This window comes from Peromyscus leucopus, chromosome 17 (assembly GCF_004664715.2).
Source record: "Peromyscus leucopus breed LL Stock chromosome 17, UCI_PerLeu_2.1, whole genome shotgun sequence".
Classification (NCBI taxonomy): Eukaryota; Metazoa; Chordata; class Mammalia; order Rodentia; family Cricetidae; genus Peromyscus; species Peromyscus leucopus.
In genome coordinates, this window is record NC_051077.1 from 54,803,102 (window position 1) to 54,827,783 (window position 24,682).

At 59.0% G+C, this 24,682-nt stretch overlaps 3 protein-coding genes across 7 annotated transcripts in view; 1 reads left to right on the forward strand and 2 right to left on the reverse strand.

Annotated features, from left to right (window-relative positions):
* The window catches only part of Upf1 (UPF1 RNA helicase and ATPase), a 22,608-nt gene extending 13,068 nt beyond the window's left edge, over positions 1 to 9,540 (forward strand). The window contains exons 7-24 of one of the 5 annotated variants that reach the window (XM_037211860.1): positions 99 to 216; positions 355 to 453; positions 679 to 805; positions 903 to 1,062; positions 1,142 to 1,260; positions 1,548 to 1,712; positions 1,788 to 1,902; positions 2,428 to 2,571; positions 2,857 to 3,070; positions 5,145 to 5,262; positions 5,469 to 5,625; positions 6,359 to 6,501; positions 6,845 to 7,019; positions 7,119 to 7,200; positions 7,704 to 7,865; positions 7,951 to 8,168; positions 8,345 to 8,467; positions 8,730 to 9,540. In XM_037211860.1, the coding sequence (XP_037067755.1) occupies positions 99 to 216; positions 355 to 453; positions 679 to 805; positions 903 to 1,062; positions 1,142 to 1,260; positions 1,548 to 1,712; positions 1,788 to 1,902; positions 2,428 to 2,571; positions 2,857 to 3,070; positions 5,145 to 5,262; positions 5,469 to 5,625; positions 6,359 to 6,501; positions 6,845 to 7,019; positions 7,119 to 7,200; positions 7,704 to 7,865; positions 7,951 to 8,168; positions 8,345 to 8,464 (2,436 nt within the window). In that variant the 3' untranslated portion in view covers positions 8,465 to 8,467; positions 8,730 to 9,540. Of the gene's footprint in view, positions 1 to 98; positions 217 to 354; positions 454 to 678; positions 806 to 902; positions 1,063 to 1,141; positions 1,261 to 1,547; positions 1,713 to 1,787; positions 1,903 to 2,427; positions 2,572 to 2,856; positions 3,071 to 5,144; positions 5,263 to 5,468; positions 5,626 to 6,358; positions 6,502 to 6,844; positions 7,020 to 7,118; positions 7,201 to 7,703; positions 7,866 to 7,950; positions 8,169 to 8,344; positions 8,468 to 8,622 lie in introns of those variants that run through there. The other 4 variants (XM_028856916.2, XM_028856918.2, XM_028856917.1 and 1 more) reach the window with 4 other exon arrangements.
* Gdf1 (growth differentiation factor 1) lies at positions 9,112 to 24,483 on the reverse strand. Its single transcript, XM_028856920.2, has 8 exons — positions 24,152 to 24,483; positions 22,020 to 22,179; positions 18,598 to 18,778; positions 17,366 to 17,527; positions 16,596 to 16,743; positions 16,400 to 16,509; positions 10,782 to 11,504; positions 9,112 to 10,365 (listed from the first exon to the last, which is right to left on the reverse strand). The coding sequence occupies exons 7-8, from the start codon at positions 11,080 to 11,082 to the stop codon at positions 9,587 to 9,589; spliced, it is 1,080 nt and encodes a 359-aa protein (XP_028712753.1). The 5' UTR covers positions 11,083 to 11,504; positions 16,400 to 16,509; positions 16,596 to 16,743; positions 17,366 to 17,527; positions 18,598 to 18,778; positions 22,020 to 22,179; positions 24,152 to 24,483; the 3' UTR covers positions 9,112 to 9,586.
* Positions 11,416 to 24,426, reverse strand: Cers1 (ceramide synthase 1). Its single transcript, XM_028856921.2, has 7 exons — positions 24,152 to 24,426; positions 22,020 to 22,179; positions 18,598 to 18,778; positions 17,366 to 17,527; positions 16,596 to 16,743; positions 16,400 to 16,509; positions 11,416 to 11,504 (listed from the first exon to the last, which is right to left on the reverse strand). Exons 1-7 carry the CDS (start codon positions 24,398 to 24,400, stop codon positions 11,462 to 11,464), a joined length of 1,053 nt encoding a protein of 350 aa, XP_028712754.1. The 5' UTR covers positions 24,401 to 24,426; the 3' UTR covers positions 11,416 to 11,461.
* Positions 24,484 to 24,682: the final 199 nt, after the last annotated feature.

A 24,682-nucleotide genomic window follows, 5' to 3' on the forward strand; every position in this document is an offset into this window, starting at 1 on the left:
ACAGGCATGCATGGCCTTCCTAGAGGCCCCTGCCTGTGGGGAGCCCAGCCTGTGAGTGGGTGGAGGGCTAACCAGGCCCCTGTTTCTCGTGTGTTCAGACTCAAGATAACATCACGGTCAGGTGGGACCTGGGCCTTAACAAGAAGAGAATCGCCTTCTTCACTTTGCCCAAGACTGACTCTGGTAATGAGGATTTAGTCATAATTTGGTTAAGAGGTGATTTTAAGTTTTAAAATATTTGTGACCATAAGTAGCATAAAATTCCTAGTCCCCGTATCATGTCCTTATGTGAACTCTGTATGGTGGAGGCCATGGCCCTCTGGAAATGCTAACTCTGCTGCTCCTTCCTGCAAGACATGCGGCTCATGCAGGGTGACGAGATCTGTCTGCGGTACAAAGGGGACCTAGCACCCCTGTGGAAGGGGATTGGCCACGTCATCAAGGTCCCTGATAGTATCCTTTGCCACATCAGTTGGGAGGATGGGTGCCATAACAGGACCCTGGCTGTTATGTCCCCTCCTGTCTTCCCTGTGGGGACGTGCACACGTCTGTGTGTAGCGGCCTGGGGTCAGACTACAGCGGTCCCCTTGGTGGACACCAAGGGGAACGGGGTCTAGTGATGTGTCAGTCAGGAAGCCCGTGGCCCTGTAGGGGGTAGCGGCTTTGAGCAGGAAGCAGACTTAACTCAGCGGCCAGATTACGGTGATGAGATTGCTATCGAGCTCCGCAGCAGCGTGGGCGCACCCGTGGAGGTGACCCACAACTTCCAGGTGGATTTCGTGTGGAAGTCGACCTCTTTTGATAGGTTCGTCTGCCTATGCCCCAGGGTGCTAGGGCCATGGGGACCCCTCCACCTCCAGTTCCTGTGGCCCACATGGGTCCTACACCGGCTCTCCTTACAGGATGCAAAGTGCGCTGAAGACCTTCGCTGTGGACGAGACTTCTGTGTCAGGATACATCTACCATAAGCTGCTGGGCCACGAGGTGGAGGATGTGGTCATCAAGTGCCAGCTGCCAAAGCGCTTCACAGCTCAGGGGCTCCCCGACCTCAACCACTCTCAGGTGCCGCGGGGACCCCAGGGGCAGGGCCTGTCTGGGGAGCTGCAGTGATCCCAGCTTTGCTGACGCAGCCTCCTTGTAGGTGTATGCTGTGAAGACCGTGCTGCAGAGACCACTCAGCCTCATCCAGGGCCCTCCAGGCACAGGCAAGACGGTGACGTCGGCCACTATTGTCTACCACCTTGCTCGGCAGGGCAACGGGTAGGTGCTCAGCAGCAACAGCCGTGTGAGTGGGAAGCGGCAGTGTCGTCCTGTGTGGCCCGGTGGGCTGTGGCAGCTCTTCCAGGGCCACTAAGAAAATACATGCAGTGTACAGGTGCCCTGTGTGTCCTACAGCCCACAGGCCTGCCTCACATGCAGGAGAGGGGCTGGCGCCTTGTTGTGCCTTGGCATGGCTGTGCATGCTGGCATCAGAGCTGTGCCGCTCTGCTGAGGGCCCCTGCTGAGCCTCCCTGGGCAACGCTGACGGTCCACCCCGCTCCCCGCAGGCCTGTGCTGGTCTGCGCCCCAAGTAACATCGCTGTGGACCAGCTCACAGAGAAGATCCACCAGACAGGGCTGAAGGTCGTCCGTCTCTGTGCCAAGAGCCGCGAGGCCATTGACTCCCCAGTGTCCTTCCTGGCTCTCCACAACCAGATCAGGAACATGGACAGGTGAGTGTCTGCTTCTAGGGCCTCAGTACAGGCTGCACTCTGCCACTGGCGCTGACTCTGCCATGTGTTCTGTAGCATGCCCGAGCTGCAGAAGCTGCAGCAGCTAAAGGACGAGACGGGTGAGCTGTCGTCTGCAGATGAGAAGCGGTACCGGGCGCTCAAGCGCACAGCGGAGAGAGAGCTGCTCATGGTGAGTGTGGTGCCAGCCCAGGGACGTGGGGCCTTTTCTGTGGGCAGAGGGGGGGGTCGAGAGACTTGTCCGAGTCAGGAGCCTGGGAGCATTTGGAGGCCCACAGTTAGGGACACACAGCTGCCACTTGTCAGCCTCCCAGTTCTGGCAAACCTGGCTTCCAAAATGGGAGTCAGCCTTGGGGTTCTACCAGCTCGGCACTGTCCTGGAGACTGTTGGCAGACACAGAGCTGGGGATTGTGCCCAGAAGGCTGTGCCACCTTGAACCCTGGTGCTCTTCGTAGCCTGTGGTGCTGATGCTTGGGTGGCAGAAGGAGCGGCTTGTCCAGTTGTTGGGGAACTGTGCATAGAAAGCCAGCCTGGGGCCGCGCAGCACAGACCCTGGCAGGAAGCGTGCACACAGGTGTGCCTACACACGTGCCCTGGCTGAGCGGGTGTAGAGCAGGGCACTCCAGGTCTCGTCCTAAGCCAACTGGCATGGTGAGGTAGACTGTGTCTGTGCCCTGATGCCCGTGCCTTCCCCAGAACGCAGATGTCATCTGCTGCACTTGTGTGGGTGCTGGTGACCCAAGACTGGCCAAGATGCAGTTCCGTTCCATCCTCATCGATGAGAGCACACAGGCCACCGAGCCTGAGTGCATGGTGCCCGTAGTCCTGGGGGCCAAGCAGGTGGGTACCTGCCACTCGGGGGGCCCCGTATGCATGCCCTGTAGTGGTGCTGGGTGAATCAGGACCTGGAAGAGGTCTTTGAAGGGGGCTCAGCCCCGTGTGGTCCACTGCCGCCCACGCCTCCTGGTGTGCGGGCACAGCGAGCATTGGGCAGTTTGTCCCCCGCCCAGGGGCGCTCGCTCATAGTCTTGCTTTTAGATGGTGGAGGTGAACCTCTGTCCCTTGTGGGGGGCACTTAGGCTGCCTGGAGCCTGAGGTGTTGACTTGAGGGACTTCTTGCTACAGCTGATCCTCGTGGGTGACCACTGTCAGCTGGGACCAGTGGTGATGTGCAAGAAGGCAGCCAAGGCCGGACTGTCACAGTCGCTCTTTGAGCGCCTGGTGGTGCTGGGCATCCGGCCCATCCGCCTGCAGGTGCAGTACCGCATGCACCCCGCCCTCAGCGCCTTCCCGTCCAACATCTTCTACGAGGGCTCACTGCAGAATGGCGTCACTGCAGGTAACAGTTGGGCTGCGGCTTGTCGGCCCCTCCCTCAGGCCGACTGTTCACCCCAGCACCTTGGGCACAGTGTTGCTGGGCCATGTGCTCTGAGTATGTGGTGGCTCCACAGTGGCCATGCTGGTCTGTAAACGGGTTCCCCCGCGGCCTTTGCTTCACAGAGGCCCGGGACAGTCAGCCCCAGCTGTGGCATCCCTGTGGTTAGAACTGAACCGCCCAGACAACAGCTGCCCAGCCCTTTCCTTTGGGGTAGTGGCTGAAGTGTCAACGAATCGCGTGCTCAGGTGCCCAGAGGAGGGCAGGGTTTAGTTTGATCCACAGTATGAGGAGACCTGGCAGGTGGCAAAGCCCTCAAGGGTCATCACAGCATGACAGGGCAGGTGAGCTGTGTGAGCCTGTCTCCTGAGGTCAGAAGCTGGTCACCTGTCACCTGGAGTGTGGGTCTGGCCCTGCCCTGATACTCTCCGTGATGGTGACCCCTTCAGGGTCTTTGCAGTGGACGGGCCCGGGGTGCTGGGTAGCAGATGAGCTGTAGTGACCCAGAAAGGCTTGGCCACTGTGTCTGCCCTGTCCTGCCCACCCCCAAGCTGACTTCCCTCATGACTGGAACCTGTTACAGGAGGCTGGTGCAGAGAGCACCCTGGACCCAGCCCTCCTCCACTAAGTCTGACAGACAGTAAAGTGGAGCAGTTTGGCCACAAGGAAGAAAAGGCCGCTCTCTCATTTTTTGCAGCATAAAAGTTATTTTTCATAAAAATTTGTAACATCAGCCGGTGGTGGTGGCGCACACCTTTAATCCCATCACTCAGGAGGCAGAGGCAGGCGGATCTCTGTGAGTTCGAGGCCAGCCTGGTCTACAGAGCGAGATCCAGGAAAGGCGCAAAGCTACACAGAGAAACCCTGTCTCGAAAACAAACAAACACATTCTAACATCTTGGCATGGTGGTTCACAGCTTTAATCCCAGCACTCAGGAAGCAGACAAAGACAGGACCTCTGTGAGGTCAAGGCCAGCCAGGGCTACATAGTGAGATCCCATCTCAAACACACACACACACACACACACACACACACACACACACACACACACACACCCCTTCAGCAGTGGGTTTATTTCTCAGTGAGGCAGTGTGGATTTGAATGCCTGTGTTTGATGAACTCTGGACAGGGAAGGAGCTGCTCAGAGCTGTGCTGTGTGGCCTGGCATGTGGATTCCAGCAGCCAGAGGCGGGGATGGATGCCCCTGCTCTGCTGGCCAGGCTGGACCTGCTCTGTCTGGCCTGTGTGGCTGCCCAGTGTGGGAGGGTCCCGGGTGTTTGCTGTTGCCTGCTGCTCTTAACCACTCGGGGACCACAGGTGAAATGCCGGGACAGGCCTGCACATCCCTCGCTAAGCTGTGCCAGGACAGACCCTGCCTGGTGGATCCACACCAGAGCTCCTGGGGTCCCGTGGCCTGCCCCCACTAGGCTACGTGTGCCCCCATGGGTGGCTGTTCGCCCCAAACCCCACTGACCACACTGGAGGCCTAGGGCAAGGGGCCCTCCAGGGCCAGCTTCCTTCACTAGTGATAGGCTGTGACACGTGTGACCCTCGGGAGGAAGCTTCCCAGAATGGGATAAGCTGGTGTGAGTGGATTTAGCATCTAGGGTGTGAGGATTCGCACAGTGAGCAGCCTGGAAAAAACTAGAATGGTGGCAGCCACGCAGGAGGGGTGCAGTGTGGTTGGTACTCGGCCAGCGGCGGGTACCGACAGGCCCCGGTCTGCGGATGAGCAGAGGTTCCTGTCCACAGACACTCGATTGTGACAATGCAGCTCCCTGCCCCACAGTCCTGGGGCTCTGGGTCCACTGAGGTGCCGTGGGCAGCCTCTAGGGGGACTGAGAGTGTCGTCTCATGTCCTCTGGGCATGCCTTCAGCAGTGCTGGCCCGGCCCCTTGGCGGCCCTGCTCTGTCCCGGGCCTGTCGGCTCAGGAGCCCTGAGACTGTCGCTGGCTCAGTGACCTCACTGCACTGTGTGTGTGCACTTGGAGCAGCTGGGGCTTCTCAGCAGCGACGCTTCTGTCTTCCCTGACACAGCGGATCGTGTCAAGAAGGGCTTTGACTTCCAGTGGCCACAGCCTGACAAGCCCATGTTCTTCTACGTGACACAGGGCCAGGAGGAGATTGCCAGCTCGGGCACGTCCTACCTCAACAGGTGCGCGGCAGCGGCCCATGAGTGGAGCCGCCACGGCATCCATCTCATCCCTGGGCTGCGGTGCATGTCGCAGCGTGTGAGGGGCCTCGGGAAAGGGCAGGGTGGGGGACTGTCAGGCGGCCTCCAGTGCCGCCTGGGTCGCTGGAGATGTATCGGGCTGGGGACAGGCTGTGCGGGTCCTGTCACTGACAGCCAGATGTTGTCAGGACGGAGGCAGCCAACGTGGAGAAGATAACTACAAAGCTGCTGAAGGCGGGCGCCAAGCCTGACCAGATTGGCATCATCACACCCTACGAGGGCCAGCGCTCTTACCTGGTGCAGTACATGCAGTTCAGCGGCTCCCTGCACACCAAGCTCTACCAGGTACTCCCCAGGCCCTGCTCCTGACTTGAGCCTGTCAGAAGTGCCCCAGGGCCAGGGCTGAGGGCAGCCTCCCTGGTGACCAGAGTTCACTCCTCGGGACCCACACAGTGGGAGAAGAGGACTGCTGTAAGGCCTCGGGTGCCACGTGCATGCTGTGGGGTATGTGCAAGGGCACACACAAATAATGCATTTTAAATGTGCCTTGAAGTGTTGCGCAGTGAGGAGAGAGTACCTGACCACACATTGCTAGCCAGCATCGTGTTCAAGGCCGCCTGATAGGCTGGCTGCAGGTTAGCTCCCTGAGCCACAGGAAGTGCATCCGAGGAGCTTCTGGACTAGGCTGAAGGCAAAAGTGGAAAGCATGTGGTGGGGAGTCGTGCCTTGAGTGTCAGCACTCTGGAGGCACGAGCGGTGTCAGGACAGCCAGGGCCACACAGAGCGGTCCAGGATCAAACGGGCAGGACGGTGCCACCTGGGGGACATGGTACTTGCCCCCTAATGGAAGCTCAGCACAGTGTCCTGGGCATGTGGCAGATGTGGAGCTCTGGTGGTTTTGTGTTGGGGTGTACCAGCGCCAAGAGTTGGCATCATGCGGCCCACACAGTCTGAGCTTCCCTGTGATGGGCACACGTGTGGTGTCCCCGGCACTGGGCACTTGTAGCATCTGGCTGTGCTGGCCCCAGGGATGCAGATGAAGGAGGGGCTGTGGCTTATGGGACACTGTCTCCTTCAGGAAGTGGAGATTGCCAGTGTGGACGCCTTCCAGGGCCGGGAGAAGGACTTCATTATCCTGTCCTGTGTGCGTGCCAACGAGCACCAGGGCATCGGGTTCCTGAATGACCCTCGGCGTCTCAACGTGGCCCTCACCAGAGCGAGGTAGGCATCTGCCCATTCCCACCTTCCACCCTCCAGTCAGTGACTAGAAGCTCCCCATGTCTGTCCTAGAAGTGCACTCAGACCTGACATGTCCCTGTGTCTGCCCCTGTCCAAGAGCTGGTCACTACGGCCTGCCTTGCTGGGTCAGGAGTACGGACACAACTGCAGACATTTGGAGACTGGCCGCCTCCTCTAATTGGTTTCGGTGGCTCGGCTTTTTAAGGTGCCACCTCACTTGTTGACCAGTGTTGTCTGGTTCTTGGCGACATTCAGGGCGCTGATCCTGGACACTGGAGCCTTGGGTGTGGCCCTGAGCTCAGCATATCTGTCTGTCGCCCCGCAGATACGGCGTGATCATCGTGGGAAACCCGAAGGCGCTGTCGAAGCAGCCGCTCTGGAACCACCTGCTGAGCTACTACAAGGAGCAGAAGGCGCTGGTGGAGGGGCCCCTGAACAACCTGCGGGAGAGCCTGATGCAGTTCAGCAAGCCCCGCAAGCTCGTCAACACCGTCAACCCGGTGGGCAGCGGCGGGCGGGCCGGGGGCTGGGGAAGCTGGGAGCCCCAGACCCCTCCTGCTGTTGACTGACACATTCCTCGCTCTTGTGCCACCCTGCAGGGGGCCCGCTTCATGACTACGGCCATGTATGATGCCCGTGAGGCCATCATCCCTGGATCTGTCTATGACCGCAGCAGCCAGGGTGAGTCTTCCTGGCAACCACCAGTGTGTTGACCTTCCCACGTCTCAGTCTGGTCCTGTCACCCCATGGGTGGCCTCCCAGGCTCAGTTCTTGGCCTCCATCTGGAGCTTGCCCAGTGGGTCTTGGTGGCTTCCCCAGCCAGGCCCTGGGCCCCCTTCTAGGCATCCAGGGCTGCTGTGGCCTTTGCTAGTGGTTTGTACCATGGTCCCTCCGGTCTGCCATGGGCTCCTGTCGACTGCTGCCCCTGTGTACCCTGAGGCAGGCCAGTGTCCACCTCAGCCGGGCTGGCCTCTGCTTTCTGGAAGCTTCTGAGTTGCCCAGAAAGCTCCATCATGGCCAGAGCCTCCCCTACCCTCCTCCTCTGTCAATCCTTACCCTCTAAACACATCCTGCATGGCAGACACACTCGGCCTCCTCCTGTTGGTCGGCCTGGCTGGCCCAGCAGCTAGTTCCCTGCAACACTGTCCGCTGGGGCCCTGCCTCTGACTCCAGGTGTCTTGCAGGCCGGCCCTCAAACATGTACTTCCAGACCCACGACCAGATTGGCATGATCAGCGCAGGTCCCAGCCACGTGGCCGCCATGAACATCCCCATTCCCTTCAACCTGGTCATGCCTCCCATGCCGCCACCTGGCTACTTTGGACAGGCCAACGGGCCGGCTGCTGGTGAGTGGCTTTGTCTTCACCGTCCTGGCCCTCATCTGAGCTCCAGGCGGAGCGGAGCCTGCAGTCTGTCACTGCTGTCTTCCAGGCCGGGGCACCCCAAAAAGCAAGACTGGCCGTGGAGGCCGCCAGAAGAACCGCTTCGGGCTTCCTGGGCCCAGCCAGACCACCCTTCCCAACAGCCAGGCCAGCCAGGACGTGGCCTCACAGCCCTTCTCGCAGGGGGCCCTCACGCAGGGCTACGTGTCCATGAGCCAGCCCTCCCAGATGAGCCAGCCCGGCCTCTCCCAGCCGGAACTGTCCCAGGTGGGCCCTCACCCTGGCAGAGGGGGTGGGGGGCACAGGAGGCCATTGCGGGTGAGGGACCCTGTCTGGACTGTCACTCTGCCACCAAGGCTGTGTCCAGTGTGGGTTTCGTCCGGTCCTTGCGGATCGGGGACTGGGTGGTGTCCCGGCTCGCTTACTCTGCCTCTGCCCTCCAGGACAGCTACCTCGGTGATGAGTTTAAGTCACAGATCGACGTGGCCCTCTCGCAAGACTCCACGTACCAGGGGGAGCGGGCGTACCAGCACGGCGGGGTCACCGGGCTGTCCCAGTACTAGAAGGCAAGTGCCCAGTGGGCGGGGTCACCGGGCTGTCCCAGTACTAGAAGGCAAGTGCCCAGTGGGCTCCGCACCGCCCACCCGGGGGCAGCTGGAGGCGGGGTGCGGGGAGGCTCTGCTTGCGCTCGGCCCTGACCCTCACCCTGTCCCTGTCACAGGTGGCGGCGGAAGCGCTAAGCTATGTGGCTTAGTCTATCAGCATCTTATTCTGGGTAATAAAAAATAAAAATAAATGGATACCTGTTTTCCACTGCTAAAACTGAAGCACCACTGTGTGAGCAGCCGAGGAGAGGAGAGAGGAGCGAGAGCGAGCGGAAGCGGCCAGGGAGGACGACGGAACGGAGCGCCGAGGAGCGGGCGCCCCCTGCGGGCGGCGAGAGGAGAGAGGCCCGCAGCGCTGCAAGGCCGGCCCGGCGCCGCGCCCGCCAGAGGGAGAGGCCTCGCCAGCACCGGCCCGCTGCTGTTTTTCTTTGTTTCTCGTGATTGAGGGGCTACGTTTTAGCAGGACGAACTTCGCGTTTCTGTGCCCGAGCGGGCGGCCAGGAGCGTCATCGCGCGGTCCCAGCGCTAAGGGGTTTCAGTTAAAGAAAATACGGTGTTTAGGGTTTTGGTTTTTTTTTGTTGTTGCTTTTTGTTTTTTGTTTTTGTTTTTTTTTTTCAAAGATTCTTTCAAAGGAGTATGGCAAGTACTTTGATCAGTTTGTCTCTAAGACCTTAGCGGTGGACCTGGGAGATGCGAGAAGCTTCCAGAGAGGCAACGCTGAGAAGCCTGAGCCCCGCAGCCTGGGATCATCGCCTGCACCGCGCGCGGCCAGAGGATTTGTTTGAATTTGAGCTTCAGAGGCCCCAGGCCAATCCTGAGCCTCCTGAGCCTGACCAATGCGTGACAGCCCACAGGTTCTTCCCCAGCGTGGGTGGAGGCCTCATTGCTGGGCGCCCTGCCCCGGCCCCCCAACCTCTACCCCGCGGCGGCCACCCGACCCCTACCCAGGCACACCTGCGCCAACGCAATGGAACTTAATTTTTGGTCAAATTTGTTTTAAGCTTTTTGTCACCAATAAAACATGAACAAATGGTCCTTGCTTTCGCGTGGGGCTGTCCCTGCAAGGGTGTCCCGGGTGGTCAGCGGCAGCCACACTCATCCACCACCATGTCCTCGTAGTGTCGCAGCACCACATTGTCACTGTTGTCGAAGAAGAGCACGGAGATGGGGGACAGGCGCGCGGGCACGCAGCAGGGCGGCCCTGCGCCCGCCGTCGGGGCGGCCGCGTGCATGAGCGCCCGCAGGACGGCGTGGTTGAGGGCAGGGGGCCCGCCGGGTCCGGGCAGCGCCTCGGGCAGCGTGCACGCGCCCTGGCAGAAGTTGGCCAGGAAGCCACGCGGAGCGATCACCCAGCGATGCCAGCCCACCTCGCGGAAGCTCACGTGCAGCCGTCGCGTGCGACACGTGCCCCCCGGACCACCGCCCACCCCGGGCTCGGTGTGGCGCCGCGACCGAGGCGGGGGACACAGGCGCGGGTCCAGCGTCACCAGCAGCAGCGAGGCCTCGGCCAGACGCGGGCAGGCGGGGGCGGCTCCACCGTGCAGCGCCAGCGCCAGGCGCAGCGTGCGCGGCACCGACGCGTTGGCGGCCACCGCGGCCCCCAGGAGGTCGGCGCGCAGTGGCAGCCCGGGTGGCACGGGCACTCGCAGCAGCTCAGGCCCGGGATGCCCGGCCTCTGCCGACAGTGCCACGCTTAGCTCCCACCCGCGCGTGTCCTCGTTCGCAGCCTCCAGCCGCAGCTCCAGACGCGCGCGTGTCGGGCGCTCCGCAGGCTCCACGCCAGACAGGTCGAAGGCGACGGTCCACTTGGGGCACGATCCCGAGGTCCTGGCGGGCTCTGGGGGCCTGGACAACACACCTGGAAGGGTGAGGAGAGAGCGGACATGGCGCGGCGTCCCGGCACACGGAGGAGGGGGTGCAGAGGCAGGAGCGCATCTGCGGGGCGCTGCGGCCGGCCGGGTGGGGGCAGGGCGCGAGAGGCAAGGAAGAGACACCGTGGGGCGCCGTGCTACCCCGGGAGACCTGGGCAGACGGAGATGGGCCAGCCGGCACCTGGGGCCCCGGAAAATGACCGACGGAAGGCATCAAAGGGTGGGTGTGAGGTGGCGGGGTTGGAGGCAGGGCTGAGGTTGGGTCTGGTCTTGGGGAGCCCCGGAATGTGTTCTTGAGTTCCGAGGACTAAACACAGTGTCCCAACTTGCTAGCCGGCTGGACTAGGCGCGCGGAGGACCCTCGGCCTCATGGGCCCTGGTCCCACCACAAACCCCTACTCACCGCTGTCCGGGATGTGGCGCACGATGTTTCCGGCGACCCCAAGTTCCTCCACGTGGCACGGTCGCAGAGGGTACCCCGCTCTGGCCTCTTGGGGGTCGCGGCGACGGAACAGGCGCCACATGACAGGAGGCACAGGCCGGAGCGTAGGGACGCCCCGGGGCGCTTCGTGCAGCCCTAGAGCCTGGAGCAGGGCGGAGGCGGGGTCCGAGGGTGCTGGTGCGCGGGCGGGGGGCGTTGAGGGGAGCAGGAGCAGGAGCAGAAAGAGGAGGTGGCCACCAGAATGGTGGCGGACAGGGAGCATTTTCCTCCCGGGCGGTGTCCAAGAGTCAGCGGGATCCACTGTGTCCGGGACCAGTAGGCTGGAGGCCACAGGTCCGGGGGGCTTTGAGGTCCTAGAGGGGGCGTGTCCGGGCCCCACTGATCTGGAGGGCAGGACTGGGCGGCGGTCCCAAGGTGGGTGGTCTCGAGTTGACCTGGAAGGCGGAGCTGCTGGCAGCCGGGGTCCCTGGAGAAGAGTGGCGGCCCCGGCGTCCTGGGGGCGAGGCCATGCCTCCAAAGGCGGGGCCAGGTCCCCAGGGGTGGGAGCCGACCTCCAGGAACTGGGTCGAGTCTCCGGGGGCGGGGCCAGTCTCCCAGGTAGGATAGGGGGAGTCCTGGAGGGCCGAGCTGAGGACAGGGACTCAGAAGAGCTTGTCCTTCACCAGGCCATTCCTCAGCGGCTTCCTGGGGACCAGAAGTCGGGGCAGATCAGTTTGGGAACCACACGCTCCCCTCTCCCTGCTGAATCTCTCCCTTCCCTACTTCCACCTTGGCAGGGACCAGGCAGGTAGAATTTGTCAGGCTCCCTCCCTGACTCCCACCCAGACCACGCCTGCTGTGGCTCCTGGGCCTGCCCTCCCCCCAAGCTCCCTCCAGAACATTCAGAGTCTCTGGGGAAGTTTGGCGGGTCCACCAGTGCTGGGAATGGAAGGCAGACTTCGGCGACGCTGGGCAGTGCTCTACAGCCGAGCTGTACCCCAAAACTCCCCACTTAGAGGGAGTTTTAGACTTTCTCTTTTGACATAGGGTCCCTCTCTGTGGTCCCCTAGCCTGGAACTCCCTTTGTAGAGCAGGTTGGCCGCAGACTCACAGAGATCCACCTGCCTCTGCCTCTGCCCCCCTCCCCCCACCCCGTGCTGGGGTGATTGAAGGCGGCCCACCAAGCCAGGCGCTAGAGTTTCTAATTCATACGGTAAATTTCATTCTCTCTGACTCTGACCCCCTGATGGCACACTGAGGTTTCCTCAAGAAGGGACAGCCCAGCGGTTTCTGCCCCTCCCCTCCGGCCTTCAGCAGTCAGCCCCTGAGGGAGGGCACGCGAGTTGTGGCTGGCGGGGTGTTGCTAGTGTCCCCTCTCTGCAGTTGGTGTTCTTGGGGCATACCACGGACTTCCTCAAACGAGGCGGAGCAGGTCCTCAGGGATCCAGCTTTTGGAGCCCTGGTGCGGCATCTCCAAACATTTCTCTATATGGAGTTCTGCAGCAAGGGGGCCCTTCTTGGTTTCAGATTTGTCTGAGTCTCCCTACCCTGTCCTCTTAAGCCTTGTAGAAGCCTCTGGAATGTTCTAGAAGCTTCCTCAATATGCCCTCCATGTCTTCATAGATCTCACGGCCCACATTAAAGGTACCACTTCAATCCAACACATCCCAAATGAGACTCCCACTGGGCCCCGATGTCTCAGCACATGCAACCCTACCCTGAACCCCAACTACACAATCGGCAGTTTCAGCCATAAGCCTGAAGTTGATTGGTTCTCGGTCTAACACAAAGTGGATGTTCCAACTTTGATTTTAGAAGTTTTGCCTACATCAGAACAAGACAGACTGCTGTCGTCCTGTGGGCTCAGTCAGACCTCCTCCTCTGTCTGAGCTCATAGCCCTGGGAGAGGCTTCACACACCAGTCCCAGGCCCCTCCATGTGGTGCTTGGAATGAGAGTGTGCCCCATAGGCTCATTTGAACACGCACTTTAGGAGGAAGTATGTTCCTGGGAGTGGTCTTTGGGGTCTTTAGGCCTCATCCGATGTGAAGTATGTTCTCTCTGCATACTGCTTGCGGGTTAGGATGTGAACCCCCAGCTTTCTGCTCTGGCTGCCGTGGCGCTTGCTGACATCACTCCCGCCATGACGGACACGTAGGAAGCAACGAGTCTGTCAGGGCTGTAAATGAAATCTTTTGAACTATGGCTATGTGGCTCTGTGAGGGCTGAAGTTATGTCTTAAGTTGTAATTACTGTGCTCAAGAGATAAATAAAACAAACGCCTCTAGTCTGTGAGCCCCACTTGTCCAAGGACAGGTAACTTCCTGGAATGCTGGGGCTGCTCATGGAAGACAACAAGCCATGTGTTTTCACCTCAGCAAACAAGACTGGTTGCCCCAACTGCACAGGATGTGCTTGATCATACAGGGGCAGGAAGTACGTCAGGATGTAATCTTGCTCCCATTGGACAAGGGCAGGAAGTACAAATATGTAGCCTTGTGGGTTTCGCCTTCATAAGCATCTGATTAAAGTAATTTGTGGCCATTCTCTGGGAACCACCAGTATGGACCTGGCCAGTGTCCATCATCTTGGCCAGTACTGAATAAAATTTGCTTAAAATTTGGCCCCAAAGTTGTGATAGTGGTCTTATTCTTGCTCAGTGGGATTAGCGGTGTTTGGCCAGCTGTGACTGAGCCCGGCATCATGCTGTGAAGTCTTCCTGCAAGTGTTTCCTCAGGGCAGACACAAGCTGTGGGCCAGAGGAGCCACCTTCCTTGGGAGGTGTAAGACTCCTGTGTGGGACCAGTTTCAAGGCATGAAGGGGTCATGGAGAGCAGCTGAGGCTTGGCACTGTGAGAGGCCACACATGAAGGCGGAGAGGCCGTCATGTTTGAGATAGAGGGCCATGGGAGCGCAGCAGCGGAGAGCAGCCATCGTGAGCTGAGCCAATCCCAGAAGATCTTGAGTGAACCCCAGATTTGAGACACTGAGGTACAGATTTAATTGACACTCTGATCATGTCTAGAGTAGGGAATGTTTAATTTATTTTTAGTTTTACAGGAGTCACGATTAAGAAACTTTGGATAATTTATTTAATTTTATTTTATGTGCATTGGTGTGAAGGCACCAGATCCCCTGGAACTGGAGTCACAGACAGTTGTGAGCTGATATGTGGGTGCTGGGAATTGAACCCGAGTCTTCTGGAAGTCTCCAACCCCAGAGTGGTTGAACTTTTAAGTGATGGAATTTTTGTTTGTCTTCTGAGACAGGGTCTCACTATATAGACTTATCAGACCTGGAACTCAATGTGTAGGTCAGGCTGGATTCAGACTCACAAAGATCTGCCTGCCTCTGCCTCTCAAGTGCTAGGATTAAAGCGTGTGCCACCATGCTTAGCAAGTGACGGGATTTCTAAAGACTGTGGGACTTCTAAAAGTTGGACTGTGTTTTATAGTGTAACATTAACATGGGATCTTGAGAAGAAAAATAAAGGAGAGGTTATGGTTTAATACTAATGTGTTTGTGCGTCAGGTTGACAAGGGGTCAATTGTACTAGTTTTTTATCGTTAACACAAACTAGGGTCATTGGGAAGAGAGAGAGCTTCAACTGAGAACAGGCCTCCAGTGGATTAACCTGAGGGCCAGTCTGTGGGCATTTTCTTGATTAATGATTGATGGGAGAGCTCTCGGCCCACTGTGAGTGGTTCCACCCCTAACGAGCGGTCCTGGTGCTGTAGGAAAGCAGCCTGAGTGAGCAATGGGGAGCAGGCCAGCTCGGAGACCTGCCGCACTTCCTGCCTGACCTCTCTGTGCTCAGGGGGAGCGGTCATCACGGTGACAGAAGAGACACCCAGTCTCTGTAGTTGAAGCTGTCCTGGGACTCAAGGGGATCCTCCTGCCTCAGCCTCCTGAGTGCTAGCATCAGTAGCAACTGGCCCAACTCCAAGAATTTAGGTTCACGCCATGGTTAAGAGCACTGGCTGCTCTTCCAGAGGACCCCGGTTTGAGTCCCAGCACCCACATGGCAGCTCACAACTGTCTGTAACTCCAACTCCAGGGGATTGGGCCCCCTCTTCGCACCTCTGTGGGAGTCAGGTGCGCAGGTAGTGAACCGATACACAGGCAGAGAACTATCCATCCAAACAAAATAAATGCACAGATAATTTTTAAAAAGAACAACTTAGGGCCAGGGTCTAGAGAAGCAGTTCTCAATCTGTGGGTCATGACTCCTTTGGGTTAAAAGACCCTTTAACAGGGGCCATATATCAGATATTTACTTTATGATTCATAACAGTAGCAAAATTACAGTTATGAAGTAGCAACGAAAATAATTTTGTGAGCCGGGCAGTGGTGACACACGCCTTTTGATCCCAGCACTCAGGAGGCAGAGGCAGGCAGATATTTGTGAGTTCGAGGTCAGCATGGTCTACAGAGCAAGATCCAGGACAGCCAAGACTGTTATATAAAGAAACCTTGTCTCTTAGAAAAAAAAAAAGAAAGAAAATAATTTTATGGTTGGGGGGGGGGTCACCACAACATGAGGAACTGTATTAAAGATTCACAGCATTAGGAAGGTTGAGAACCACTGGAGAGGGATAGCTTAGTGATTAGTTAAGAGCATTGATTGCCCTTTCAAAGGACCTGGGTTCAGTTCCCAACAACCACATTAAGGGTCACATCTATCTTTACCGCCTTCCAGGGGATCTAGCACCCTCTTCTGGCCTTCTTGGGCACTGCACACACATGGTGCACACATATATATATGCAGGCAAAACACCCACACATGTAAAATAACAATAATTTAAAAAGTTAAAAAAAAAACCAAAAGAACTTAGGGCCAACACATGGCTTGGTGGGGAAAGGCGCTTGTAGCCAATCCTGATGACCTGAGGTCGATCCCTGGGACCCACATGTGGAAAGATAGACTCGACATCACAAAGTTGTCCTCTGACCTCCACACTCCCACTGTGGCACATGCCCCGACCCCACCATAAGAATAAATTATTAAAAAAAGATGTCCTCCTCCTCCATTCCTTAAAAAACAAAAATTATTAAATCATATTTCTTCCTCACTCACCTCCTGCCTCATGGGGTCTGAGCTGACACCTCCACCATATCCCAGGGCCTGGCTGGTTTACCCCTTCTGGAACCTTCTACAGCCTCCCGCTCTCGCTCAATGTCCTCCACATTGTCTCAGGGGTGCCACATGTTCTGAACCCTGCTTGTCTACCCAGCCGAGGGGCTGGTGAGGGCCCCAGAGGACCACCGAGACTCCAGCATCATTCCAGCCTCTGCCTGGCTGCTGAGCCGACCCTGGTCTCCCAGGCCAACAGGGCAGGTGGAGGAGGCCTAGCTCCCCCAGGGCTGCGGGTCACAGTCCGGCCCAACGCAAGCTCTTGGTCATTCCTGCCGCCCAGCTAGCAGCTCCCAGGCCTGAAAGGCCTATTACCACCCTATTACCACTTTGACCCCCAGATGTTGCATCACCAGCTACATATCCAGCCTCTGCCTCAGGCAGTTTCTCTGTGGGTCCCTGCCTTCTCTGGGCCCACATCTGTTCCTAAAGGAAGGAGCTGGGGCCCGAGACCCAGCCTCACTCACTCAGCTTTGCAGGGCTTGGTGGTCTGAGCTTCCAAAGTGTCGTATTCCCTCAGGTCCTCCAGTTCACGCATCTGGCCAGTTAGCACCTTGGCAGCGAAAGCCACGATGTACTGTGGGAGGAGAAGGCCCCGGTGAGACCCCGAGGCTGCCGGTCCCTTCCTGCCTGCACGCGGCAGGACCCGTGGGGCTGACTCACCAGGAACCAGTAGATGTTCATGACAGCGAGGAGCAGCAGGAGTATGTTGAAGAAGAAGTAGTACGGAATGTCGGGCACCGACCGCAGGCTGGTGTGGCAGGTGGCGTACAGAACCTTCAGCGGGAACCAGTAGAGGCGGAACCAGAACCTGGAGGAGACCCGGGAAGGAAGGTCAGGCTCCCTCCTGCGCTCTCCTTCCCCGTCCGCCAACCCCTCCCTCGCTCCCTGGTTTATCTACCTGTCACTCATCCTCCAGGATCCACTCGGTCTGACAGCCCCGCCCCTTCCCTGCTGGCACCCTTCCATTTCTTCCCAGGCCCCGCAATCCTGGACTAGGCCACACCCTCCTGGTCCCACCCACCCCACCAAGCATCAGCCCCTCTCCAGCCTGGCCTGGCCCTGGGCTGGACGCAACTCGAGGCCCCAATCTACCATCCTGCTAACCGGGCCCAACCACAGGCCTCACCCATGCATGTCTCCACCCCAGTCAGCCACACCCCTTCCTGGCCCTGCCCACAACCCAACAACCTACGCCCCTCCTCCTGCCTGGCCCCACCCACCCGCCGAGCCACACCCTCCTCCTGCCTGGCCCCACCCACCCGCTGAGCCACACCCCCTCCTGCCTGGCCCCACCCACCCGCTGAGCCACACCCCTCTGTCCGGCCCCACCCACCCGCTGAGCCACACCCCTCTGTCCGGCCCCACCCACCCGCTGAGCCACACCCCTGTCCGGCCCCACCCACCACAGCTGCCCCACCCACCCCTCTCACCAGCAGAAGCAGAAGCTGAGGCAGCCCAGGTTGGCCACCAGCCCGTGCAAACGGTGGTAGGCGCCGCCCCTGGCCTTGAAGTAGATGTTGAGCTTGGTGAACTCCAGCTGCACATCGCTAACATCGTGCAGGAAGAACACGAGGAGGCCTACGTTGTGGTACCTGTGGGGTGGGGACAATCACACGGGACCGCGGAGCCTGTTGAACTGTGTGTGAGTGTGTGCCTGTGTGCAGAGCCTGCGGACCCCAGGCGGGGGCGTCGGATCCCCTGGAAGCATGGCAGCCTGACGCAGGGCCAGGAACTGAACCCGGGTCGGCTGCGAGAGCCCTGGCTGCTCTTGCAAGGAGACTCGAGTTCGGGTCTCAGCGCCCGCATGGTGGCTCACAACCACCTGTCACTCCAGCTCCAGAGCATGCCATTCTGTGCAAAGTGCCCATACACGTAAAAACCTCGAAACCCGACAAGAACAGTTCACATGCTGTTAACCCTGAGCCGTGGCTTCGGCTGCTGGTTACCGTGTGACCTGTCTCTACGCGGTGGAGGTCGGTGACCGGGTGCCCTGAGGGAGACTTGTGTCCTGGGGGAGGAGGGCAGCTGCGCACCCTTTCTCTGCTCCCCTTTATTTCATTGAGTCGGGTCTCATGCTTATAGCTCTTGCTGGCCTGCAGCTCACAGGAATCCTCCTGCCTCAGCCTCTGGAGCCTAGCTTAGTTTCTATTCTGTTAGAGATAGGGTCCTGCTGTAGCCCAGGCCTGGAACTCTGGCTCAAACGATCCCCCTGTCTCAGCCCCCTGAGAAGGTGGGAACACATGTGGGCTTTCGAACACCAGATCTCTGTTTCTGCGTCTCCTGCTGTGTCTGGGTCAAGGGTGTCAAACAGGGTCAGCAGGATGGCTCAGTGGGTAGAGGCACCTGTCATCAAGCCCAATAACCTGAGTCCACCTCCCAGAACCCACATGGTAGGAGGAGAACCAATTCCTGGAAGTTGTCCTCCGACCCCACACAAGGTGGGACACCCATGCCAGCCTTTGAAATCAATAAAGGTTAAAAAAAGGGGGGGAGGGGTGTCATGCAGCCATAGGCCCAAGGCAGGGGACAGTGGGTGAGGGGAGGGTCTCTGGGTCCTTCTCCAGGCCTCACACACCCCTGCTCCGTGACCCGTCCTTGCTCTGGCCCCACCCAGCCCCAGGCCTTTGCACATATCGCCTGCCCACTCTCCCGAGGACCTCACCGGAAGGCGTAGGAAGAGGCGATGAGGAGCAGAGTGACCACGTGGTGCACCAGCATGACCACAGAGTCCTTGCGCCAGGTGTCCATGTACACGGTGGCGTAGATGGCGTGGCAGTAGAAGCTGCCCTGCAGCAGGTAGGCGGTGGCTATGTCCCAGGGCACCGCCATGCCCGACCTCCAGTCTGGGAAGAACCACGGTCACGGTCACGGTCAGGGCCTGTCCCCCGACACCTCCCAACACAGCCTCACAGCATGTGTCCTCCGAATGTGGGGTGGCCATAAGTCTGTCTTGGTTTTTAAGATTATTTGTTTATTTATGTGTGAATGGATGTGGGCACCTGCCCGTCTCGGGTCCCTGCGGAGGTCAGAGGACAACTTCTAGAAGTCAGTCTGCTCCTCCCACTCTGTGGTCTCAAGGATCAACCCAGGTCACCAGGCTTGGCCGCAAGCACCTTTATTGAGTCAGGGTCTCGTGTAGGCCAGGCTCACCTCAAAATCTCTCTGTAGCAAATGACGACCTTGAACTCACCATCTGCCCCCATCCCACTCCCTGAGTGCTGGGAGGCCCAGCATGGAGATGCCATGCCTGGTTAAAACGGACGGAACTGAGGGTCGCCTGCTTCTGGGCAAGCTCTCCACCAACTCCCCAGCCCCATTCTGCTTGCTTGGTTTTTGTTTGCTTGTTTTGTTTTTGAGAGTCTCTTTCTTATGTTACCCAGGCTGGCCTGCCTGAGAACTCACAGCAATGCTCCTGCCTCACCTCCTCAGTGCTGAAATAACAAGTATGTACCATCATGCCTGGGCCCACCCTCCAGACGGAGATGGCCCCGGACATTTGCACAGGTGGGTCTCCCGTGGAGGACTCTGCCCGACGCCTGTGTTCGCCCTCCAGCCTTCCCATGCCTCCAGGCATGTCTGTCCTCACTCAGACAGCTGTCTGTCCCCCCAGGTGAGCCCCCACTGCCCCTCACTTGTGCTTCTTACACTCCCCTGCCTCCCTATGCTGAGTTCAAGGCTCCTCGATGCTCTTTCTCCCAAGTCTGACTCTGTCTAAGCCTCAGTGACGCCGTTTTCCCAGCTGCATCAGCCCCAGCTTAGAAGCAGCCACTCAACGGAAAGCTGTCGAGGAACTTGTGGGCCGGTGAGATGGATGCTGGCCACGAATGCCTGGCCACCCGATCTCCACCCCCAGAACCCACATAAAGGTGGGCAGAAGTAACCCCAGTGTTGTCCCCCGACCTCCACCCAGCATTCTGGAGGCTGAGGCAGGGGGATCTTAGTTTGAGACCACTCCAGGCTACATGAGACCCCGTACAAAATCCCAAAGACCCAGCAGGAAGGCTTGGTGGGTAGAGGGCCTTGCCACCAAGCCTGACGACCTGAGTTTGATCCCCAGGCCCCACGTGAGGAGGAGAGGACTGACTCCCAGAAGTTGTTCTCTGACCTCCACAGATGTGCAAACTGTGGCACGCGGGTGTCCCCTCCCACAAGGAGAGAAAACAGACAGAAGAACCCCTCCCCATTCACACATTTCTCCTCATCCTCTAGCAAGCTCCTAATCCTAACAGTGTGCCTATCTGCACTGCCCCACTTGGGCACACGTCAGCCAGTCACCTCCAGGAAGGTCCTTGTCCTAGGCAGGAGCCCCTGCCGAGAACCGCCCAATGAATGGCGGTGGGCGTGACCCAGGGGTGGAGCCCCTGCCGAGAACCGCCCAATGAATGGCGGTGGGCGTGGCTCAGGGGTGGAGCCCCTGCCTAGAACCGCCCAATGAATGGCGGTGGGCGTAGCTCGGGTGGAGCCCCTGCCTAGAAACGCCCAATGAATGGCGGTGGGCGTGAACCAGGGATGGAGCCCCTGCCGAGAACCGCCCAATGAATGGCGGTGGGCGTGGCTCAGGAGTAAAGAGTATAGTGCCAAAATGGGGCAGTAGTGGCACACACCTTTAATCCCAGCACTGGGGAGGCAGAGGCAGGCAGATCTCTGTGAGTTTGAGGCCAGCCTGGTGTACAGAGTGAGTTCCAGGAGAGGTTCCAAAGCTACACAGAGAAACCCTGTCTCGAACCCCTCCCCCTCAAAAAACATATATCGCCAGCCTAGAGCCCCCTGGTGAGTGGAGGGTGTGCTCATCTGCTGCACACTGTCTCACACCCAGGAACTGCTTTGCTTCCGTCTCCAGGAAAAAAAACACAAGAAACCCTGTGGGTGCTCAATAATGCGCAGCGCTCTGGCCCAAACCTGAATCTAATTCAGTCCTGGGCTGTCAGCTGCGCATGGCAGTGCACGCCTTTGATCCCAGAAATCTTGTCTCAAAAAACAAAACAAAACAAACAAACAAAAGGAAACCATTGAGTTATCTACATGAACGACAGCTGACATCACTCCTTTTGAAATTCAAAACCGGTGTGGCTCATGGGAGTGGTGATACACACCTGGGTCCTAGCACTCGGGAAGCTGAGCAGTGGCATCCCCAATTTTAGGCCAGCCTGGGCTACATTGGAAAACATGTGTGGTGCTTTCCACGTGAGGAAAGAAAGCTCTCAGCTGTGTCCCTCCCGGGTCCTCTCTCCCTTTCCCTGTCCCCTAGGGAAGCATACATCTCTGCAGCTCCCAGGGCTCTGATGATCTCCCCACTCTGCACATTTCTGCCCCCATGAATCCTCATCCGATCCATCTCCTATGAAAGAGTTGAGTCTTCATGGCACTATCTTGTGATGCCCCAGGTCCTTTGCGCATGTCCCTGCAGCACCACGTCTAGTAGGAACCCTCTTCTGACCACCCCACTCCCAGGGTTCCATGGCTACCCTTTGTTGGGGCTGGCTTGATATCAAGACTTCCATAGCAGCATCTCATTAGGCTCATTCCAGAACTCGTGCGTGAGTGTGTGTGCGCGCGCACACAACATTGTACATGCCACAGTGTACAACTTTTTTGTTTGTTTTTTGAGACAGGGTTTCTCTGTGTAGTTTTGGTGCCTGTCCTGGATCTCCCTCTGTAGCCCAGGCTGGCCTCAAACTCACAGAGATCCACCTGCCTCAGCCTCCCGAGTGCTGGGATTAAAAGTGTGCACCACCACCGCCCGGACAAAGGACAACTTTTTTTTTGGTTTTTCGAGACAGGGTTTCTCTGTGTAGCTTTGCGCCTTTCCTGGAGCTCACTTGGTAGCCCAGGTTGGCCTCAAACTCACAGAAATCCGCCTGGCTCTGCCTCCCGAGTGCTGGGATTAAAGGCATGCGCCACCACCGCCCGGCTTAAAGGACAACTTTTAAGAGTCAGTTCTCGCTTTCCATCATGTGGGCCCCAAGGACAGAACTCAGGTGGTCAGGCTTGGCTGCAAGCTCCTTTACCTGCTGAGCCCCCTTCCCGGCCCCCTTCCCGTTACTTTTAGCAGAGTTCTTTATGCTGGCCCCGCAGGATTCCTACCATGGAAGACGGAGGGCGGGTCGTGGAAGAAGGGGTAGCGGGTACCCAGGAGCAGGTAGGCACAATAGCTCCAACAGCCCAGGTAGAAGAGAAGCTTCCAGGCGCTCTCGGGTAACCTGGCAGCATCCCTGGGCTGCAGACGACACCGCTTGGCCAGGGGCTGTGGGGATACAGTGGGGAATGGTTATCATTGGGGAGCCCAGTGCTCCTCTGGGGGGAAAGCAAGGCCCAGGGACTGGCCAGGCTGGGTGGCATCATCTGGGGTAACCAGAGCCCATGTGTGTGGCCATGAAGGGCTAAACTTAGCACCCAGCTGTCCTGTGTGGCCTGGGGAAGGGAATGGGGGGGGAGTGTCATGACACATGCAGGTTTAGAGCAACGGAGCCCAGGGAAGCCGGGTGGGGGGGCGGCTCAGGTTCCAGCAGGAAGTGAGGGTGTCTCGGGAAGGGAGGAAGGGGGATGACTACTGAAGGAAAACACCTTGGGGGGAGGGAACTCGAAAACAGTGACTCCCCCACACTGGGAGGGAGAGCTGGGACCAAAGGCTGTGATGATGGAGGCTACTGAGAGAAGGGGGTGTTAGAGGGAGAAGGGGGGCAAACGTGGAAGGGAGTCATGTGATGGCGGAGGCAAGCCGATCTGGTGACATCACAGTATAGTGTGCCCTGAGTTAGATCAGTGTGTGCCTATCATCCCAGCGCTTGGGAAGCGGAGGCAGGTGGATTGCCATAAATTTGACCAGCCTGGGCTTCAGAGTGAGACACTATCTCAAAAATTACAAAAAATGGGTTGGAATGGGCAGACTAGAGTCCGGGAAGGCTCCAGCACCCTGGGGCGGAGCTCCAGAGCTGTGGGCCAAGCCCAGCCCCCTTCCTACCAAGGCTGAGGGGGCCAGAGGAGCCCAGAGCACCCCAGCAGTTGTCATGGAGACAGCCAGAGCCCAGCTCCCGTAACCCCTAGCAACCAGGCTGCTGCCAAGTTGAGCTTGAAGAATGGGGCAGCCCCTCCGCCTGTTTCCAGGGGAGGGGAGGGGTGGAAGTGGGGTGGCGTCAGGCTGCCTCAAGGGCCTCCAGCATCCCAGCTGGGCACCGGGAGGGCGTGCTGGCCAAGGCAGATGGGGACCAGGGCTGCCCTCCTCACTCTTGCCTCCCCCTCTCTCCAGCAGTTGGGGGCTGTCGCTCCCTCCCGTGGGTGACAGCAGACTGGGTGGGCTCTGGAGCTGGACAACACCCTATCTTGACCTAACAAGGAGCAGCCTCTTCCCATCAGCAGAGAAAGGCCCCTTTGTTGGCACAAGGCTCTCTGTCCCCACACCCTCTGCTACTTCCAGTCAGATGGGGGCGGGATGTCCCTAGCTAGTCCCCTAGGGAGTATCCACCATGGTACTAGACCCGTCCCCCCAGGAGAGGTGAAGAATAGGGTCAGGTGCCAATGTCATCACTACCAGGGTCACTCTTCAGACCTGGGCGGTGGCCTCCTCAGTCTCCAGAAGCAGAGCATTTTGACCATCGCCCCTTGGGGGCGGCAGAATCCAACCCTGAAGACACAGATAGGGTCATTCCCAAGGTTGAGCCCCTCGGTGTGGCCCTTGACACGCAGGTCTGTGCCATCCCTGGTTCAGGGGTGGTGGGGACCCCAGACGAGGGACAGGACCTCGACTGCACAGACTTGGTGTAGACACAGCAGCTCCTGGTGACGCATGGCGCAGATGACCTCTGTGCACCTCGAGGCCTCCTGGTGCAGGACCTGGACTCCCTGGTCCCCAGAAGGGTGCCCCGGTCGGCCCTCTGGTCCGCAACAGCCTAGAGGCCGTACCGAGCGGATCGCCCTAGATTCTATTGAAACTACCCAGGATAGGGTGTGGATCTAGTTTTCTTGCACCTACAACACCCCACGCCACATGGGACCCCCAATCTGTCATAGCGTCACCCCACTTCAGCCACACCCCCGCACCCACCCTGGTCTTGTTGCAAAGACTCGGGATAGTCTCTGAGGTCCCAACATCCTGGGCATCTCCAGCCCCGGCCCCCCTCCCCCCTTTCCATCGGCCACCACGGACATAGCGATACGTGAGCAGTGACCCTACTCACTCTCCCGCATGCAGTTCATAGGGGCCCCCAGGTCGCACTGACCCGAAAGAGGCGCGCGGTGGCCGCCGAGCGCAGCGCGGTCCAGCCCAGAGCGCACAGCGCGGCCAGCAGCAGCTCGGGCGCAGCCAGGTGCGCGTGCTCCGCCAGGCCGCGGCGTGCCAATCCCCAGCCGCAGTCCCCGCAGCCCCGCGCCGCCGCCAGCGCCGAGGCCCAGCTTCGCTGCAACATCTGCGCATAGCTCGGCATGGGCTCTGGCGCCTCGAGCTCAGTGGTCGTCGCCGCAGCCGCCATGCCACCCGCTCGCCCGCTGTCCCGCTGCTGCCCGCACGCTTCCGAGCCGCTGCGCGCCCCCGCGTCACGCGCTGCAGCCAGGCCGGGGGCGCGCAGGCCCCCGCCAGAGCAAAACCGGAGGCGTGGTCGGCCCAGGCCCCGCCCCCAGAATGCCGGGCTCCACCCTTCCAGGCCTCCTCTGGTGCTGCTGTGAGACTAAGTGGTCCCTGAGCTCTGGGTGGTCCTTTGCTCAGTCTGCGACTACCCTGGGGCTCTTCTGCAGTCGATAGCTCAGCAGGTGTG

Coding starts and splice junctions, on each gene's coding strand:
- Gdf1 (XM_028856920.2), bottom strand. CDS start 11,082: ATGCTCCCTGTCCGCCACCATTCTGGTGGCCACCTCCTCTTTCTGCTC. Junction 10,366..10,781: donor GCGCCACATCCCGGACAGCG/GTGAGTAGGGGT, acceptor TCACCCTTCCAG/GTGTGTTGTCCAGGCCCCCA.
- Cers1 (XM_028856921.2), bottom strand. CDS start 24,400: ATGGCGGCTGCGGCGACGACCACTGAGCTCGAGGCGCCAGAGCCCATG. Junction 22,180..24,151: donor CCACCGCGCGCCTCTTTCGG/GTCAGTGCGACC, acceptor GTATCCCCACAG/CCCCTGGCCAAGCGGTGTCG. Junction 16,510..16,595: donor TGAACATCTACTGGTTCCTG/GTGAGTCAGCCC, acceptor CTCCTCCCACAG/TACATCGTGGCTTTCGCTGC.